At 41.8% G+C, this 18,280-nt stretch overlaps 1 protein-coding gene across 1 annotated transcript in view; it reads right to left on the bottom strand.

Annotated features, from left to right (window-relative positions):
• Positions 1-2,850: 2,850 nt before the first annotated feature.
• Positions 2,851-18,280, bottom strand: part of DCLRE1C (DNA cross-link repair 1C) — a gene marked incomplete at both ends in the record, with an annotated part of 56,771 nt that continues 41,341 nt past the window's right edge. The window contains 6 exons of the mRNA XM_079699771.1: positions 2,851-3,827; positions 6,369-6,463; positions 7,549-7,637; positions 12,747-12,801; positions 13,552-13,688; positions 17,723-17,824. Coding sequence (XP_079555897.1) covers positions 2,851-3,827; positions 6,369-6,463; positions 7,549-7,637; positions 12,747-12,801; positions 13,552-13,688; positions 17,723-17,824 — 1,455 coding nt within the window. The remainder of the gene's footprint in view (positions 3,828-6,368; positions 6,464-7,548; positions 7,638-12,746; positions 12,802-13,551; positions 13,689-17,722; positions 17,825-18,280) is intronic.

Below are 18,280 nucleotides of genomic sequence, written 5' to 3'. Positions count from 1 at the left end.
CATTTGAATATCAAAGTAGAATTTTATGCTTAGCATAAGGTAGATGGATACTTTTTAAAATTTTTTGAGCATTATTATTAGTCACCAGGTACTTAAACATATTGTGCTAAGTACTGCCTGGAAGTACAGAGGAATTTTAGAATTAGAGCTAATAATCTTTGAGCAAGTCTTAAGCCCTTTATCCGCACTCCTGTGCTTCTCATGAGTCTGTGAGGCTGGTGCTGTCTTCCTTATAGCAGCATGCTGAAGAAACAGGCTTAGACCGGCTAGGGAACATGAACATCCCCAGGATCATAAAATAAACTTGACTACTTTTAAAATATTTGACCAACTTCAGGCAGACTGTTTTTAAAAATCCATTTCTACTGTTTGTTAGTTTAAACAAACTTCCAAGTCCTGGATTCCTCTCTAAGGCAAATGTAGCTAGCCACTGGGTTTCCTTTGTGACGTATCTTGGTATTTTGAAACTTGTTTTTCACTTCTTCATACGTCACAGTTCTTGAAGTAAAAATCAAGTAGCCACTGTAATTAACCCTGCCCACTTCTATGCTCTTTTTGAGAGGCATTAGTGCATGGTGGTTAAGAGCATGGACTTGGGGGCCTGAAGTGCCTTGTTTGAGTCCTGGCTTCACCCCTCACGAACTACACGGACTAACCTCCCTGTGCCTTCACCTCCTCATCTGTGAATGGGGATAGTAAGTGTACCTACCTCAAAGGGTGGCTGCGAGGAGGAAAGAGTGTGTAAGAGGACTAAGCATTGTCACAGAGTAAGTACCATATATAAGCATTAGCTGTAATTACTCTGTACTATAAACCTGGACTTTAAAACATTTGGTGGTCACTACAAGTTTTTTGATCGAAGTCTGTTCTAGTGCTCTTAGCCCTTAAATGCGTTCAGCCAGCATTTATTATGCCAGACTTGCCTATGAAACAACAATGAAAATGTGGCAGTATGGAATATTAAATTCATGGTGAGATTATAAAATGCTAAGAATATATTCAGAAGAATGTTTACAGGCATGTTTTAAACACCCACCTTGGATCATAAGCTATACTATTAAAATGGAGTCTTAAATGTCAGTGAATATATACAAATGTATGTAGTAGTAACATTTGATTATGTGATGTGTAATTATGAAGTGTAACTAGTTTTTAGAGCCTAAAATTAAAAATGAAGTCTCTGGGTTCCTGTAATAGACCTGTTGTAGTTATGAGTATTGAACGTTTTGCAGTCCCCACTGGTCCTCTCCAGTGACTTATATATTCACCTTGAATTTAGGTAATGGTACTCATAGGGGAGCTGGGCGAAATGGAATAATATATAATCCTGCCCCAATCATCCTGAGTCTGTAGAGTGTATTTCATCAAAAGCTCAAGGTAGCACCTGAGCTAGAAAAAAAGGGGTCAGTGTTCCCTTTCTTGCTGACACACCCCTGCCCTCAGCTACCTTACTATGCTCAGACCAGTCTGTGTTGGTGTACATATTAATAAAACTTACTGATGAGTAATTTAGGGCAGAGACACTTGCTATAAATTGTGATTCAACATATTCCTCAAAGAACAGTCAGAAAGGAGTTGCACCCTTACTCTCAGCCCTGACCCTTAATAATCAGGTCGGTTCCTTCCCCTCATCCCTCTCTGGTGCCAGTTTCTTAGCCGACATTTGAAGTGTAGTTGTCACTGTCCAGTGTTTCTCCCATGTAAATGGACAAGGGCTAATTTTTCCTTCTGCCAACATTTGGGAATGGAAAACTCCCTTCTGGACAAGTGAGAGGGCTGGCTTCCTGGGTCCACTTGACACTGGTTCCCCTGAACACCCATTTTATCTTCCTTTCCCGCTGACTCTAAGTCTTGTAACCTTAATTAGTTTTGTGGCTCCAGTATTGATTTTTGGTTTAATTACAATGCAGCATGGTGATATTGCATTTCATTGTTTAATTGATCCGCAAATTGTTTTTTAGAGACTCTGCTTAAACTTGTTTGAAGTGAAATCTCTGCTTTTCCTTTCTTAATCTATGAAATATCAGCAAACGAAAGGGTTTATGAATATTTGCTAATAACTTTATTAGATCCACATACATAACTATGCAAAAACATAACCTATCGATGGACTTTAAGGAAGCTGAATGCCTTTTAAGTAAGTATTTTCTTTTAGGTTTTGATTTTACCACTGTATTCACACCAACACTCATAAGCAATGGAACACCTGAGATAGGTAAGGGACTGACTTTCTTCTCTCGCCATCAGTTTATAGTAATAGATCCAAGTTTATTCTCTAAATCTGAAGTATTTTTACAACCCAGGATGTGGTCTGTCTTGGTGAACGTTGTCCTTTGTAAACTTGAAAAGCGTGTATTCTGCTGCTGGATGAAGTGAAGTGTTCTTAGTGTCAGTTAAATCCAGTTGGTTGACGGTGCTGTTCAGTTCTTCTGTATCCTTGCTGATATTCTGTAGACTAATTCTGTTGCAGCTGTAATTGTGCATTAGTTTGTCTTTCTCCTTTCAGTTGTTCCAAAGTTGTACGGTACTTTTAGGATTCTGTCTCAGTGAACTGGATGTTTTATCATTAGTAACACAGCCACTCCATCTTTCTTTTAAGTAATGTTTACATGGTAAAGGTTTCCATCCTTTCACTGGTAAACCTACCCAAGTCTTTTGATGTCAGCTTCCTATAGACAGTATATAGTTGGTTTATGGTTTTTCCTCTGTTTTGATGTAATTATTGATAGGTTTGGATTTAGTTCTCCCGTATCTTGTTTTCTGTGTTTTCCCTCTATTTTTTGGTCCTCCGTTTCCCCTTTACTGCCACCTTTTAGGTTATAGGAACATTTTTAAGTATTCCATTTTAATTTATCTATTAGGATTTTGACTATTATCTCTTGGTATAGGTTTTTTAGTGGTTGCTCTAGAATGAAGTGAGCTGTTTCTTTTTTCAACTACTATCCTTTCCCCTGTTGCCAACTTCTCATAGAAATATTGTAAATGCTCTCGTGTAGGTAGCTCGGCTTCTGGAGTGGAGGGAATTTCAAAATCAGAGGAGCTTTGTGAATCTGCACTGCTGCTAAGATTTCGTGGCCTTTTCTCCTGAGGCATGTGCTTCCCACTGCTCAGAGTAGTTGTCTCTCCAACACTAGAACCTATACTTACATCTTTATCTCTGCTTTTCAAATCAGAGCATGTGTCCTTTGGGCAAAGTACATTTTGTTCCATCTGAGGGGCAAGAGTATTGTCTTTGATTCCTGGCCTGTAGACGCGTCTGCTCGAGGAGGTCCTACCCCCATTTCTCTCTTGGGAAGATAACAGAACAGTGTCAGACTGGCTGTCCCAGCCTTGACTTCCTTGTTCTGATATGTGTGTTGACTGAGAAGACGTTTGGGAAGAGATGTGAGTTGATTCCCCGTCAGAGGAGTCACTGAAAAGCTTTGGAGACTGAGAGCCCCCTGCCTCTGTGGAGGATGGGAGGTTTTCCAAACAGTCATCAGTGAGGTCAGCACTTCTTTTAAAGAACACTTCCCACTGTGGTACTTCCCCATCAGCCCTCTTCTGGAGCTGTGGGACAGGACCCATGTCTCCTTGAGCTGAAGCTGGGATTTCTGATTCTTCACTTTCACTGTTGGATTCCTCACAATCTATAAAGTCTGCCCAAAGAAAAGTTGGCATACTCTCTGCTCTGAAGCATCCTGTGCTTTCTCTCTGATTTTCAGGCTGGTTTTGTGATATTGCAGTTGTGGGAAATACCTCAGGGTGAAGAGTTTGCGGGGTTGGAATCTTGTGCCTTAAAGGTACTGGCAGAGGATCATCAAAGAGATCACTGTCATCGTCCTCCTCTGTGGGATAAACAGAACAGGTGTGTAGGTAACACGATGCAAAAGGAACCGATTTGTGCTTCTAATTAAAAATCCAATTTGTAGCTCTTAGCTACATTTTTTAATTCATGGAATTGCAATTAATGGGAGTTCACTCTTCTTCCAAGAGAAGTTAAAAGGCCCTGTATTCTTGGGCTATTCTGAACAATTTATCTACCAGCCTTCAACTTGTCATAAAGCCAGGCTGTGCGTTGAGACTAAAGATCTGTGCTCCCCAAATAAGGCCACAGAGCCTTAATCAGTGGTTCTCCTCTGGAGAGCTTTTTAAATAAAACAGCTTTCTACATTTCATTTCACACCTACTGAGTCCCTGAAAGTAGGACTGAATAATTTATTTTTAAAGTTAAGTTCTACAGCTGATTCTGTACATCAGCTAGGTTTTCGAACCACCCAGACTAGGAGAGACGTTTGCAAACTCTGTGCTCTGCAGATAGTAGCTGCTCAAGGAGTTGGCTGATTGACTTAACAGAGACAATTTTTTCCTAACATTTTCCTTCTATGAACATTTTCTGATACCTACTTTATGCATGTTATAGGCTGAATGTCTGTGTCCTCCCAAAATTCATAATTTGAATTTCTGACTACAGTGTGATGGTATGTGAAGGTGGGGCCTTTAGACGATAATTAGCTCATGGGGGGGACCCATGTGATGGGATTAGTGTCCCTGTGAGAAGAGGAAGCAGATTTCTCACTTTCTCCATGCCCATGCGCAGAGGAAAGGCCATGTGAGTGCACAGTGAGAAGGTGGCTGAGAGCCAGGAAGTGGGCCCCTACCAGGAACCACATCTGCCAGCACCTTGGGCTTGGACATCCCAGCAGCCGCCAGAACTGTGAGAAGTAGCCACCCAGTCTCTGGTCATTGTTATGCAGCCCTATGCCAAGAGCACAGGCCATGAGAGACACTGGGGGACACACAGATCGAGTCAGCTTTAACCAAGACACTGAATAAGCCACATCTAGTGTCATTTTACTGTCTTAAGCATGCTGCACTAGCCTGGAGTGAGCCCCGTCCACTTACATTCCGAAAATGAGGAAACCTTACGTGGAGGATGAAATTTACATAAATTAAAATGACATGGCACGGAACTGGGGGGAAGACAGGTATTTTCCTGCGCTCTAGTGGCACCTAACCTCGAAGAAGGAAATAAAATGCTCATGAGGCTACTTATTGTATAGGGCAGCTTATGTTCTAGTGCAGAACCTCGTGTTAAGAAGCAGGTAATTATAAGTTAACTGTTTTCCCACTGATAAAGGATGTAGCTTAAAACTGCATTTTTAAAAGCTGCTTTTAAAGGGAGGAGGAGGAGGGGGACTAGAAACCGTCACCCAGCTCCCATTTTACCAGTGAGGCGGTAGGCCCGGAAGAGATGTGTGACAATGCACAGGTCAAGAGACCAAAGTCCAGAGTTCTATATTACAACTATAGTTGTTTAAACAAACAGCTATTTATCTTCTTTTCTAAAGGACTTAAGGTGACTAAGATGTCTAGCTTCTATATTTGGAGTCACCCTGGTCTCCAAACTATGGCTTCATTTTGACCCACGGATTAATTTGTTATAGCTCCTCCACTAATGTGCCAGTTACCTTTCTGTGGAACTTTTTTGTATCACCTCTAAGTTGGACAGTTTCATGTTCTGGATCAGTGACTATACCAGTATCATGGTATGTTTCAACTGTAAAAATAATCTGTCAAAACATTTTCACATTAACTCACCTGTATGTATCTGAAAAAAAAGTAAAGTTTCTATACTATTAGAAGTTTATTCTGACATGTATTCTTTCTGTTATGACAATATAAAAATTTGAAATTTCTCTCTATGAAAATGGGAAGGCATATAACAGAGAAAACATCACAATAAAGTGTTGAAATCCTTAACATTTACACAAACTGATAACACACCTAAACCTAATTTAAAAAGACGAGTGTCATGATTCATAGGTACTTTCCACCATTGTATACTGTTAATGTCTGTATAAACTGGTATAATCATACTGGAAAACAATTTGGCAATATGTATGTATCAAGCACCATAATTTCTACAATTTAACCCAATAATAATGAGAGCTGTGAAAGAGACTTACATGTAATGTCGCTCATCACAATACTTACAAAAGTGAAAAGTTCAAAATAACCTAACATGTACGACAAATTAAATATACCATTATATAGCCACGGCATTCAAAAAATTACCACAGACATGTAGAAAGGTGGGAAAATACCCTATATAATAAGGAAAAAAGTCAAAACTACCCAGAAATGATAAAATATGAGAGTAAATCTTCATTACCTTGGATTAAGCAATAGTTTCTTAGATATGACACCTAAAGCAAAAGCACAAGCTATAAAAGAAATTAAATTGGACTTCATCAAAAATTTAAAACTTTACACTTTGAAAGACATCATGAAGAAAGTAAAAATGACAGCTTTCATAGACCAGAGCACCCTGAAAAGCAGTCTTGCAGGGAAACCCACACCTGTGACTCCAGGGTCATTCTTCTTACCTGAGTCTGGGTGGATTGTTCTTGCTCTCTTCAATTTTCCAAGTGGTTTATACTTTGGCTCAGTACTTTGGGAAGATCGGCATAAAGGCTTTAAGCTGAAATGAATACAAATATTTTATTTTTCCTGTTGGGAAGTTGCTGGAATGTAAGCATCACTTTTAGAGATTATAAAAACTTAACTATGGGGGAAAGCATACCACTACTTTTCAAAACTGAAAAGCAATGTTTAATAATTAAAAATTACTTCGGGGACTTCCCTGGTGGCACAGTGGTTAAGAATCCGCCTGCCAATGCAGGGGACATGGTACGAGCCCTGGTCCGGGAAGATCCCACATGCCGCGGAGCAACTAAGCCCGTGTGCCACAACTACTGAGCCTGCGCTCTAGAGCCCGTGAGCCACAACTACTGAGCCTGTGTGCCACAACTGAAGCCCGCGCGCCTAGAGCCTGTGCTCCGCAAAAAAGAAGCCACCACAATGAGAAGCCCGCACACAGCAACAGACTAGCTCCCTCTCGTCGCAAATAGAGAAAGCCCGCGCGCAGCAACGAACACCCAACGCGGCCAAAAATAAAATAAATAGGGGCTTCCCTGGTGGCGCAGTGGTTGAGAGTCCGCCTGCCGATGCAGGGGAGACGGGTTCGTTCCCCAGTCTGGGAAGATCCCTCGTGCCGCGGAGCGGCTGGGCCCGTGAGCTGAGCCTGCACATCCGGAGCCTGTGCTCCGCAACAGAGAAGCCACAACAATGAGAGGCCCGTGTACCGCAAAAAATAAATAAATTTAATTTAAAAAAAATTCAGTATAATAAAGTGGTAAATACAAGCACTTAAAACAACCTGGTAGATACTCATCTAATTGTAGGATTGGGGGGAAAGCAAAACTTTTATCTTTGTTCTTATGCTGCAGAAAAGCAGGTCCTATTCTAATAACCTATTAAGTAATAGAGGAACACCTTCTGGCATTCAGGGAATTCAGTATCGCAACAGCTTCCTTATGCCAGATTCCCAGAAGCGCTTAGGATTTCATGTAACACACTCACAGGAAGAAAGCCCATATGCTCCCAACCGGTACCATATTTACAGCCACACCCATTTTACATCCTTGCCCCTGGTTTCCGGCCCCAGACTATTCTCTGGATCCATCCCGCCCAAAACCACAAGTCCCACAAGTAGTAACTACTCACATTTCTTGAACTTTACCCATACTTGTGCCTAACGGGATGACATTTGGATATACATTCACAGGATAGATGTAGCTCAAGAAATCTTTAATCTGGAAGAAGGAAAATAAAATGCATCAGTTATCTCTACAGTGAAGAGCCCCGGCGTTAGAGCAGCAGATAAAGGGATGTGGGGAAAGAGAAGCAGAAGTCTCTCAAGACTGTGGTCCCAATGCCAGTTGCACGTGGGGAGCACCTGGGGACCTCCTAGGAGAAGAGAGACCCAACCCCAAAGGTCCCCTAACTGAGCTATGATGGGGCCTGGAGGTCAGTAGGTTTGGACGTTCTTCAGGTGATTCTGTTCTCCAGTAAGGAGTGAGGATCACTGATGAATGGCATGCAGAGGCTCCATTTCTTCATATGACATTAGTTTCCTTATCTAGGGTCACTCACCTGTAGTTAACCAGTCCCCTTCAAGGAAGTGAGAATTCAGCTGAGTATTTAACACGCACAAGGAAACAAGGTCTTAGAATTGCATTTCTTTCCTCCGACATATAATCGTTAGCAATACCAAGGGGAACTACATCTTTGAGATTGCTTGATTTGTTCTCAGGGTTTATTCTAATCTAAACAAGGACATGCCAAAATGTGAACACCTTGATTTTCTGCAAAGCTCAGAATGCTAAACAGGAGGACTTCTGTCACTATTCCTCAAAACATCTCTAACAACCCAGAAGAGCTTCTGCTTTGCCACTTATTAGATCTTGGTGAGCTTGTGATCTCGGTTAAGTTACCTAACGTCTCTAAGTCTTAGATTCTTCACCTAAAAGTATAAATGAGATAATGTGGGTAAAGTGCGTAGCCCTGGTACCTGGCACATAGTTAAACATTCAATAAAATTATCTATTACAAAGTTGGTAATGACAACACAAAGATTTTTATTCCCTTCTGCAAATGGGGAGACGGAGACACAAAGTAATTATTAGCACCCAACTTTTTCAAATAAAGCACCAAGTCAAAAGAGGTAGGGAACCCAGGAATTATTAATAACCCTGTATTAAAATAAAATGGGAACCTTAAGACGAAGGAGAAAGACAGGAAGATACATTCTTTGGATACTTCTCATAAACAATTTCCTTTGTACTTTCAGAGCAGGCATGCAAAGAGAAGCCATTATTTACCTTGCCCACAACCTATATGATTTGCATAATCAATCCAGAGTCGAGGCTGGTAGAAATCTGAGGCTTTTGAAGGGAATAAGAATGAAGAGAGGTCAGACCCACACCAGAAATGGTCCCTAACTACTCAGAGATGAAGTGGCCACAAGGAGACAAGATACCCAGGAGAGGGCATCCTCTCCCACTGGTCCACACCGATGCCCTTTCTTCAGATGCCTGCCTTAAAACTACCCATTAACACAGTCCGTTCTGGTTCTGTGCAGTAGTTCTGCTCCATAAAGCCACCGCCAACAGTAGATCACTGTTCCTGGGGGAAATAAATACAGTGTTTCCATGAACCTCCAGTCACAGCGCTTTGTCAACCGATCAAGTACACAACCTTGTTTTATGTGTGCTTCTCTTTAAAGATATCGTACGTAGAATACACTGTTGATCCATGAACACTGACCTCATAGCCAGTGGCGCTGCAGCTCACGCCTGAACAGAACTTATCCGACACAGGCACCGCCTCAGCAGGGCACATCTCGGCCTTCCTGAGCTTAGGAACACTTGAGCGCACTTCAGCGCTACACTTGGAGGCTGTTTCAAACAGCAAAATCACCCCCAAAAGCACACAAATATGGAAAACGCAGCAGTAAAAAGACGGCAAAGAGGACACTTGTTTACAGCCCGGGAGCTGAAACAAGAAGGCAGGAGGCCACCATGTGCGACCTGAGTCGGGAATGTGCATGTCGGGCGACTCAAATGTTTTGCGGCCCTGCTGTGCACGTCTGCAAATGACCACAGAGCGCCACTCGCGCTGGTGTGGGGATTCAAACAAACGTCAGTGAGCAGGCAGATTTGTAAATGAGGAATCCGCAAATAATGAGGATCAACCGTACTTGGGGGAAAAAAAAAAAGGAAATGATCTTTAAATCTATTCCCATTTGTTTTCCTTTTTTTTTTTGGTCTCGCCACGCGGCATGCGGGATCTTCCTTCCCTGACCAGGGATGGAACCCGTGCCCCCTGCAGTGGAAGCGCGGAGTTCTAACCACTGGACTGCTGGGGAATGCCCCCTACTATTTACATTTTAAAATATAGTTCAGCATGTTCTATACACAGGATATAGGCGTATTAATTAAAGCAGTTTTCTGGAAAGCCTCTCTCTTCTCACTGGACACAGTGAGAGAAGATGAGTAACCAGAGCTCAGGGTAACCCCGCCACAGGCAGGATAGCTGCTGCCATCCGAGGAGAGAGGGAAGAGAGGAAACAGGTCAGCCACTCCACCCCCTACCCAAGCGGCAGGGAGATGCCTCCCCACTGGGAGCTAACTGTATAGGATCCCAGGGAGATGCCTCCCCACTGGGAGCTAACTGTATAGGATCCCAGGGAGATGCCTCCCCACTGGGAGCTAACTGTATAGGATCCCAGGGAGATGCCTCCCCACTGGGAGCTAACTGTATAGGATCCCAGGGAGATGCCTCCCCACTGGGAGCTAACTGTATAGGATCCCAGGAAGGCTATGCTTCCCAACTTGGCTGCTAACTATACTGAAGAAGAGAAATAAGAGCAGTTATGATTGAAAAGTTTTCCCCAATTAGAAGCCCTCCCTGTGGCTGAGACAGAAAAGGATGCTGAGGGGTAAGAGGAAGGTTGAGCAACAGTGATGCTGGGCCAGATGCCTAACCCAGGACAGATCACCAGGAAGGGGCTTTGACAACAACCTCAAAGTCAGGATAAACTGATAAAGAAAACATTACATTATACCATCCAGATGAATTATTTCCAGGCTACTCTCAAAGAATCCATTTGTACCTGGAAGCTAAGCCCAGCTATTGAACAGAGATGTCATTGTGATACTTTGATAATAAATAATCATTTACAGTTTTCTGGCTGACTTGATAAGAATGCTGCTACCTGACCCCAATGTTCATAGCAGCACAATTTACAATAGCCAAGACATGGAAGCAACCTAAGTGTCCAACGACAGACGAATGGATAAAGAAGAGGTGGTATATATATACAATGGGATAGTACTCAGCCATAAAAAAGAATGAAATAATGCCATTTGCAGCAACATGGGTGGACCTAGAGATTATCATACTAAGTGAAGTAAGTCAGACAGAGAAAGACAAATACCATACGATATCACTGATATGTGGAATCTAAAAAGTGATGCAAATGAACTTATTTACAGACATAGAAAACAAACTTATGGTTACCAAAGAGGAAAGGGGGCAGGGGAGGGATAAGTTAGGAGTTTGGGATTAACAGATACACACACGACTATATATAAAATAGATAACCAACAAGGACCAACTGTATGGCACAGGGAACTCTACTCGATATTTTGTAGTAACCTATAAGGGAAAAGAATCTGAAAAAGAATGTAGATAAATATATATATTTATATATATAAATAACTGAGTCACTTTACACTAGAAACTATCAACATTGTAAACCAACCATACTTCAATAAAAAATTAAAAAAAAAAAAAAGAATGCTGCTACCTGGAGCTCTGCAAGAATCCACCTGTTCAAATCATCACCATGCCCATGCTCACTGCTGCAGAGCTGTATCCATGTACCCCCAATACAAAAATAATCACTATCAGGGAAATGCGTTAAGTGCACAAAGGGCAAAACTAAAATTATGTATGACTTAAAGTGTCATAAAAAGCCAGATTTTATATTGCTTTTTCTCCAATACATGAAATTACTGAATCCCTGCACTTGTAAGATGCTAGCATTTACTTTGGAAATCCATGAGGATTCTGCAAATAAATTACGTATGTTAGGTTCCCATTCTAGTATGTCAATTTCCTATATAAAAAGTACCATAGGGTCTTCCCTGGTGGCGCGGTGGTTGGGAGTCCACCTGCCGATGCGGGGGACACAGGTTCGTGCCCCGGTCCAGGGGGATCCCACATGCCGTGGAGAGGCTGGGCCCATGAGCCATGGCCGCTGAGCCTGCGCGTCTGGAGCCTGTGCTCCGCAACGGGAGAGGCCACAACAGTGGCCACAACAGTGAGAGGCCCGCGTACCGCAAAAAAAAAAAAAAAAAAAGTACCATAACGGGGACTTTCCTGGCGGTCCAGTGGTTAGGACTCCGAGCTTCCACTGCAGGGGGCACGGGTTCGATCCCTGGTCGGGGAATTAAGATCCCGCATTTCGTGTGGCACAGCCAAAAAAAAAAGTACCATAACAAAACCATTTTAAGCCCTCTTCAACTGAATAATTCTACTATACTAGATCCTAAGGACAGGGTCTATACCTCAGTCACCTTTGTTCTTCCTCATTGCTGAATATTCAGGACTATTTTTTAAATAGCTTTTCAGTACAATCAAATTTTGGAAGAGGCCAAGAATCTGGACAGTACCCTAAGGCTACCAATAATGAGATTTTATCTGTAGTACTCCTTCAAATAAGATTTACGATTCTTTTTTTTTTTCAATCTTCTTTTTTTCTTACTGAAGTATAGTTGTACAATATTATATGTAAGTTACAGGTATACAATGCAGTGATTTACAACTTTGAAAGGTTATACTCCACATTATTAAAGAATACTGGCTATATTCCCTGGGTTGTACAATGTTGGAGTATCTTCTTTTATCTTCTTAACTATTACCTCCTTGGGGAAGCTTTTTATGTTTTGCTTGTTTGCTTTTTAATTTTATTTATTAAACTATAGTTGATTTACAATATTGTGTTAGTTTCAGGTGTACAGCTTCAGATTCTTTTCCATTATAGGTCATCACAAGACACTGAATACAGTTCCAGGTGCTATACAGTCAGATTTACGATTTTTTATGACACATGAACAGAATTGAAGTGGGGAATTTAAAATACATTCAGAAAGCAAGTTGGAAAGAAAACCTTAATCATATGTTTTCTTCAATGTTTAGGCTGAAAACAAGTGATGATAGCGATTTCCTTTAGACTTAGTAACATCCACTGAGATGTCTTCCCTGCATTTCTTTAGGAAAAGCCACAACCAATCTTAAGCGGTAGAAAAAGAGGTGCCCGCAGAAGCCACGAGGGGGAATATACGGGGTCCTCTTACCTCACTGTAGGAGGAGTGAAAAGAAAAGCAGGCTCTGTACGAACTCTGTCCAGTCCTAAAGTGAGATGAAAACACAAAATGAAAGGTCACTTATCAAAACTAAGCTAAGTTCTAAACTTCAAGTCTTCTTATTCAGGCTCCTGCAGTATGAAATCACCTTACCATCAAGAATTTCTTCCTGGGACAAGGGGGAACTCTTTCCAGAAATGTAAATTTTTGTAGACACTCTGAATGGCCAACATTAAGGCAATTTGCTAAAACATGGTGATCAGACTCTACTCTGCCAAAGGCTTCTACTTCATACAACGTCAGTTCCTAACTCCCTGCCAAGCAAGACGCCCTGTCTCTAACCCTCTCATTTGTCTAACTCAAGTAGACCCCAGGAAATACCGGCTAATGGTATTAGCCAATAGACAGCTTTGAAAGCCTCATCTCTCTTTTTTTTTTTTTTTTTTTTTGCGGTACATGGGCCTCTCACTGCTGTGGCCTCTCCCGTTGCGGAGCACAGGCTCCGGACGCGCAGGCTCAGCGGCCATGGCTCACGGGCCCAGCCGCTCCGCGGCATGTGGGATCCTCCCGTACCGGGACACGAACCCGTATCCCCTGCATCGGCAGGCGGACTCTCAACCACTGCGCCACCAGGGAAGCCCAAAAGCTGCATCTCTTTAGTTTAAATAGAGTTTAAATTTCAGAAGTTATTTTCCACAATTATAATACATCCTCTTCTTAGGCTTAGGCTAGATTGCATTTCAACTATCGATTTACCTCAAGGCAAGGTTTCTCTCCAAAGACACTGCTTGCTTACCTCACAATGACGTTGGTTTTTCTGGCTCTTTCTCCAAACCACATAGTGGATGGCTTAATGCTGATTGTGTGGAGTGGAATTCTATTTTTGGAGGTAATGCCACAGGGTAACTTATTCCACTGAAAATATTCCTCTGCCTAAAAAAGATTTTTAAAATACAGTAAAGCAGTTTAATATTTTCAACAAATCTGTTTGTAGGTAGGGTCTCAAAAACAAATGTAGATGAGTTTTCAGACATGAAAAAAAAATATATATATATAGACATGAGGAAACAGGTAAGTCCAAATTGAGGAATGTTCCACAAAACAACTGACCTGAACTCTTCAAATATGTCAGTGTGATGAAAGAAAAGCAAAAGGTTTGAGACTTGATCTACATCAAAAGAAACTGAAGAGGCCTGAGCAAATGCAAAAGATGATTCTTGATAAAATCCTGGATGACTTTATTAAGAGCAGGAGGCCCTGCTCTTCCCTCCACAAGCCATAAAGGACACGACTGGGACAACCAGGGAAATTTGAAAACGGACCCCATCACATCCAGTAGTGTCGTATCAATGCTAAACCTCCTGAGCGTGGGAACTGTACTGTGGTCATGCAGGAGAGCGTCCTTGTTTACGGCGAAGTGTCCTGGCATCTGCCACTGACTCTCAAGTGGACTGGGGGGTGGGGGTGCTAGTTACACAGAGACAGACAGACACAGAGTACACCCGGGAGCAGACGTGATGGTGTTAACACACTGGGGAAGCCAGAGGAAGAAGACGTGGCATTCATATAACCCAGCGATTCCACGCCTGGGTATATATCCAGAAAAAAAAAACAACACTAATTTGAAAAGATACATGCACCCCAATGTTCACAGCAGCATTATTTACAACTGCCAAGATATGGAATCAATTTAAGTGTCCATCAACAAATGAATGAATAAAGAAGATGTGGTGTATAAAAATATATACAATGAACTACTACTCAGCCATAAAAAAGAATAAAATTTTGCCATCTGCAACAACATGGATGGACCTGTAGGGTATTATGCTAAGTGAAATAAGTCAGACAGAGAAAGACAAATACTGTATGATATGATATGTAGAATCTAAAAAATACAACAAACTAGTGAATATAACAAAACTCACAGATATAGAGAATAAACTAGTGGTTACCAGTGGGGAGAGGGAACGGGGAGGGGCAAATAAGGGCATGGGACTAAGAGGTACAAACTCTTAGGTTTAAAATGAGCTACAAGGATATACTGTACAACACACAGAATAGAGCCAATATTTTATAGTAACTATAAATGGAATGCAACCTTTAAAAACTGTGAATCACTACATTGTACAACTGTAACATATAACATTGTACATCAACTACACTTCAATTTAAAATAAAAGAGGACATGGTGTTCTTTGTACTAGTCTAACAAATTTACTGCTTTAAAATTTATCAAAATAGGGCCTCCCTGGTGGCGCAGTGGTTGAGAGTCCGCCTGCCGATGCAGGGGATACGGGTTCGTGCCCCGGTCTGGGAGGATCCCATATGCCGCGGAGCGGCTGGGCCCGTGAGCCATGGCTGCTGAGCCTGCGCATCCGGAGCCTGTGCTCCGCAACGGGAGAGGCCACAACAGTGAGAGGCCCGCATACCACAAAAAAAAAAAAAAAAAAAAAAAAAAAAAAAAAAAAAATTTATCAAAATAAAGTTGGAGAGGAAAGTAACATGTGTTTTTATTTTTATTTTTTATTTTTATTTATTTATTTATTTATTTATTTATTTTTGCAGTACACGGGCCTCTCACTGCTGTGGCCTCTCCCGTTGCGGAGCACAGTCTCCAGACGCGCAGGCCCAGCGGCCATGGCTCACGGGCCCAGCCGCTCCGCGGCATGTGGGATTTTCCCAGACCGGGGCACGAACCCGTGTCCCCTGTATCGGTAGGCGGACTCTCAACCACTGCGCCACCAGAGAAGCCCCAACATGTGTTTTTAAAAGGTTGAAAACCAATGGGACTATTTTCCCAAAGACATTACATTTAGATAGGAATCCTTCAAAATCATGAACACTCCATCCAAATCAAATATCATTGGAGCACTTTTGGTGCTGTTTCTCACGAGGCTGTGGATGTGAGTGCTCCAGGGCTGTGCAGGCTGTTCTGTTGAATATTTTTAACGCTATGTGACCTGAGACACATACCTTAAGCTGCTAGAAGTGTGTTTTAAGGCGAGTAGCCACGTGGGAAATGACAGGGGTAGAGTTAAGCTACTTTGTGGTTTGTGAGAAAATTCAGAGCAAAAAGAAATCTGCCAATTAAAATATTCACGGGGCATGGTAGGGGCAAAGACTACAAGTCCAAAAGAAAAAGGACAAAACAGTTTCTACTTTGTATCTACATTGTTTTTATCCATCCATTAATTCATTGCATGTGAATGTGTGTGTGTACATATACAAACAGAATGATGAAATAAATTCATGATGCAAGTTATAGTATGCAGCTGACCAATCATCAAAAGTAATTTCTTACCTAGTAGTTCTCCTGCAGTGCTCTGAAATAGAATCTTCCATGCTATGGATAAGAATCGGGTTTTTTTTGTTGCTGCTGTTGTTTTTAAATTTTGCTTTACTTTAGTGCTGAGCAACTTTACTTTAGGATTTTGGCTGATGGAGCTAATATTACTGTTTTTTTAAAAAATTTATTTATTTTATTTATTTTTACTTTTGGCAGTGTTGGGTCTTTGTTGCTGTGCGCGGGCTTTCTCTAATTGTGTCGAGCGAGGGCTACTCTTCGTTGCGGTGCGTGGGCTTCTCATTGCGGCAGCCTCTCGTTGCAGAGCATGGGCTCTAGGCGTGCAAGCCTCAATAGTTGGGGTGCACGGGCTCAGTAGTTGTGGCTTGCGGGCTCTAGAGCACAGGCTCAGTACTTGTGGCGCATGGATTTAGGTGCTCCACGGCATGTGAGATCTTCCTGGACCAGGGCACGAATCCGTGTCCCCTGCAGTGGCAGGCAGATTCCCAACCACTGTGCCACCAGGGAAGCCCTAATATTACTGTTACAATGATTATCTAAATGTATAAATGCACTGTTTACTAAAATAAAAATTACTCAGCATATGAATGCTAAGATTAAAGATTTAGAGAACAATTAGGATCACACATACCCCTACATGTGAAGATGACTAATTAGTAGCAGTGACACTGAATGACAATAAAAATTAAAATGCAAATGTTAAAGGCCAATTTAAAATTTAACACCTGGCAGTTAATAAGAAAAGAGAGTTCTATGGTGGCATCAGAACCAATTACCAGTGAATTTCAAAGACAGTAAAAACATTCATTTGAAATTGGACCAGCAATACATGTAACTCTTTCAAAATTCAAAGCAAAGTTTTATCTAGATGTTTATCTCAAATGAGGAGAAGAAAAATAAAGTTTATAAATGCGCACGTGTCATGAGTCTCAGAAGTAAATCACGGGCTTTCCTGGTGGCACAGTGGTTAAGAATCTGCCTGCCAATGCAGGGGACACAGGTTCAAGCCCTGGTCCAGGAAGATCCCACATGCCGTGGAACAACTAAGCCCGTGCACCACAAGTACTGAGCCTGTGCTCTAGAGCCTGCGAGCCACAACTACTGAGCCCACGTGCCACAACTACTGAAGCCCTCGCACCTAGAGCCCGTGCTCCGCAACAAGAGAAGCCATTGCAATGAGAAGCCCGCGCCCCACAAGGAAGAGAAGCCCCCGCTTGCCGCAACTAGAGAAAGCCTGTGCAGCAACGAAGACCCAATGCAACCAAAAATAAATAAATAAATTTATTTTTAAAAAATGTAAATCACAACGGGTTGTGATTGTTTTCTTAAATTATAAGCTCTAACAGGTTACTAATTTCCTTACAAATAAACTGTTCATTACATAAGTCATTACAAATAAACACGTATCAATTGTATAAATATATTTCATTAAAAATTAAAAGTATTGAATATCTGTGTCTGTTTCCTAATTAGGAAGTTTACGGTAATGGAATACAGTGATGTGTAGTTGCATGACCTTCATCTACTAACAAGATCTCAGCCTCAGTTTTTACATTTGTAAATTGAAAAGCCAACAAAATGGAATTTCTGAGGTTCCTTCTGGACCTAAAATTCTGTTTTTCATGGATCACACAAACAATAAGAGAAACACTTCACCACATACCTTTGGATGCCGACACGCATGGATCTGAGTGTCACGGTCTGTTGTGAGATGATGAAGAATGTCAGGCATGTTTCGAAACATGTCTAGTTTATCCACGTGAACCTGAGGAAAACAACACAAATAAAGCACATTATTGGAATTATATTTCCTGTAAATAAAGTGTACAAGGGTAATTAGGCAAGGGCAAATCATCCAGTTAAAACTAAGTCTTTCTTCTTCCTCAAAGCCTAGTTTTCAGCTCTTCAACGCAGGACGCTGAGATCCCATTCCCAGCAGTCGGCGTTACCACCCATTGTAGGTGGTCATGAAAAGTCTGGTGACTCGGCTGGTGGATTTCATTGGATCGATCCATCAAGAGTCATTCGATTCATATTTATTGTGCACCTGCTCTATGTCAAGCTTTATTCTAAATACGGGGTGTACTAAAGAGAACAATCAAGAATCACTTGCTCATGGAATTCCCTGGCGGTCCAGTGGTTAGGACTTGGCACTTTCACTGCCAGGGCCCGGGTTTGATCCCTGGTCAGGCAACTAAGATCCCGCAAGCCATGAGGCACA

Source organism: Hyperoodon ampullatus, assembly GCF_949752795.1.
Source record: "Hyperoodon ampullatus genome assembly, chromosome: 3".
In the NCBI taxonomy this organism is placed as follows: Eukaryota; Metazoa; Chordata; class Mammalia; order Artiodactyla; family Ziphiidae; genus Hyperoodon; species Hyperoodon ampullatus.
Note: the sequence above shows the minus strand (reverse complement) of the source record. Positions and strands in the feature narration are given on the sequence as shown.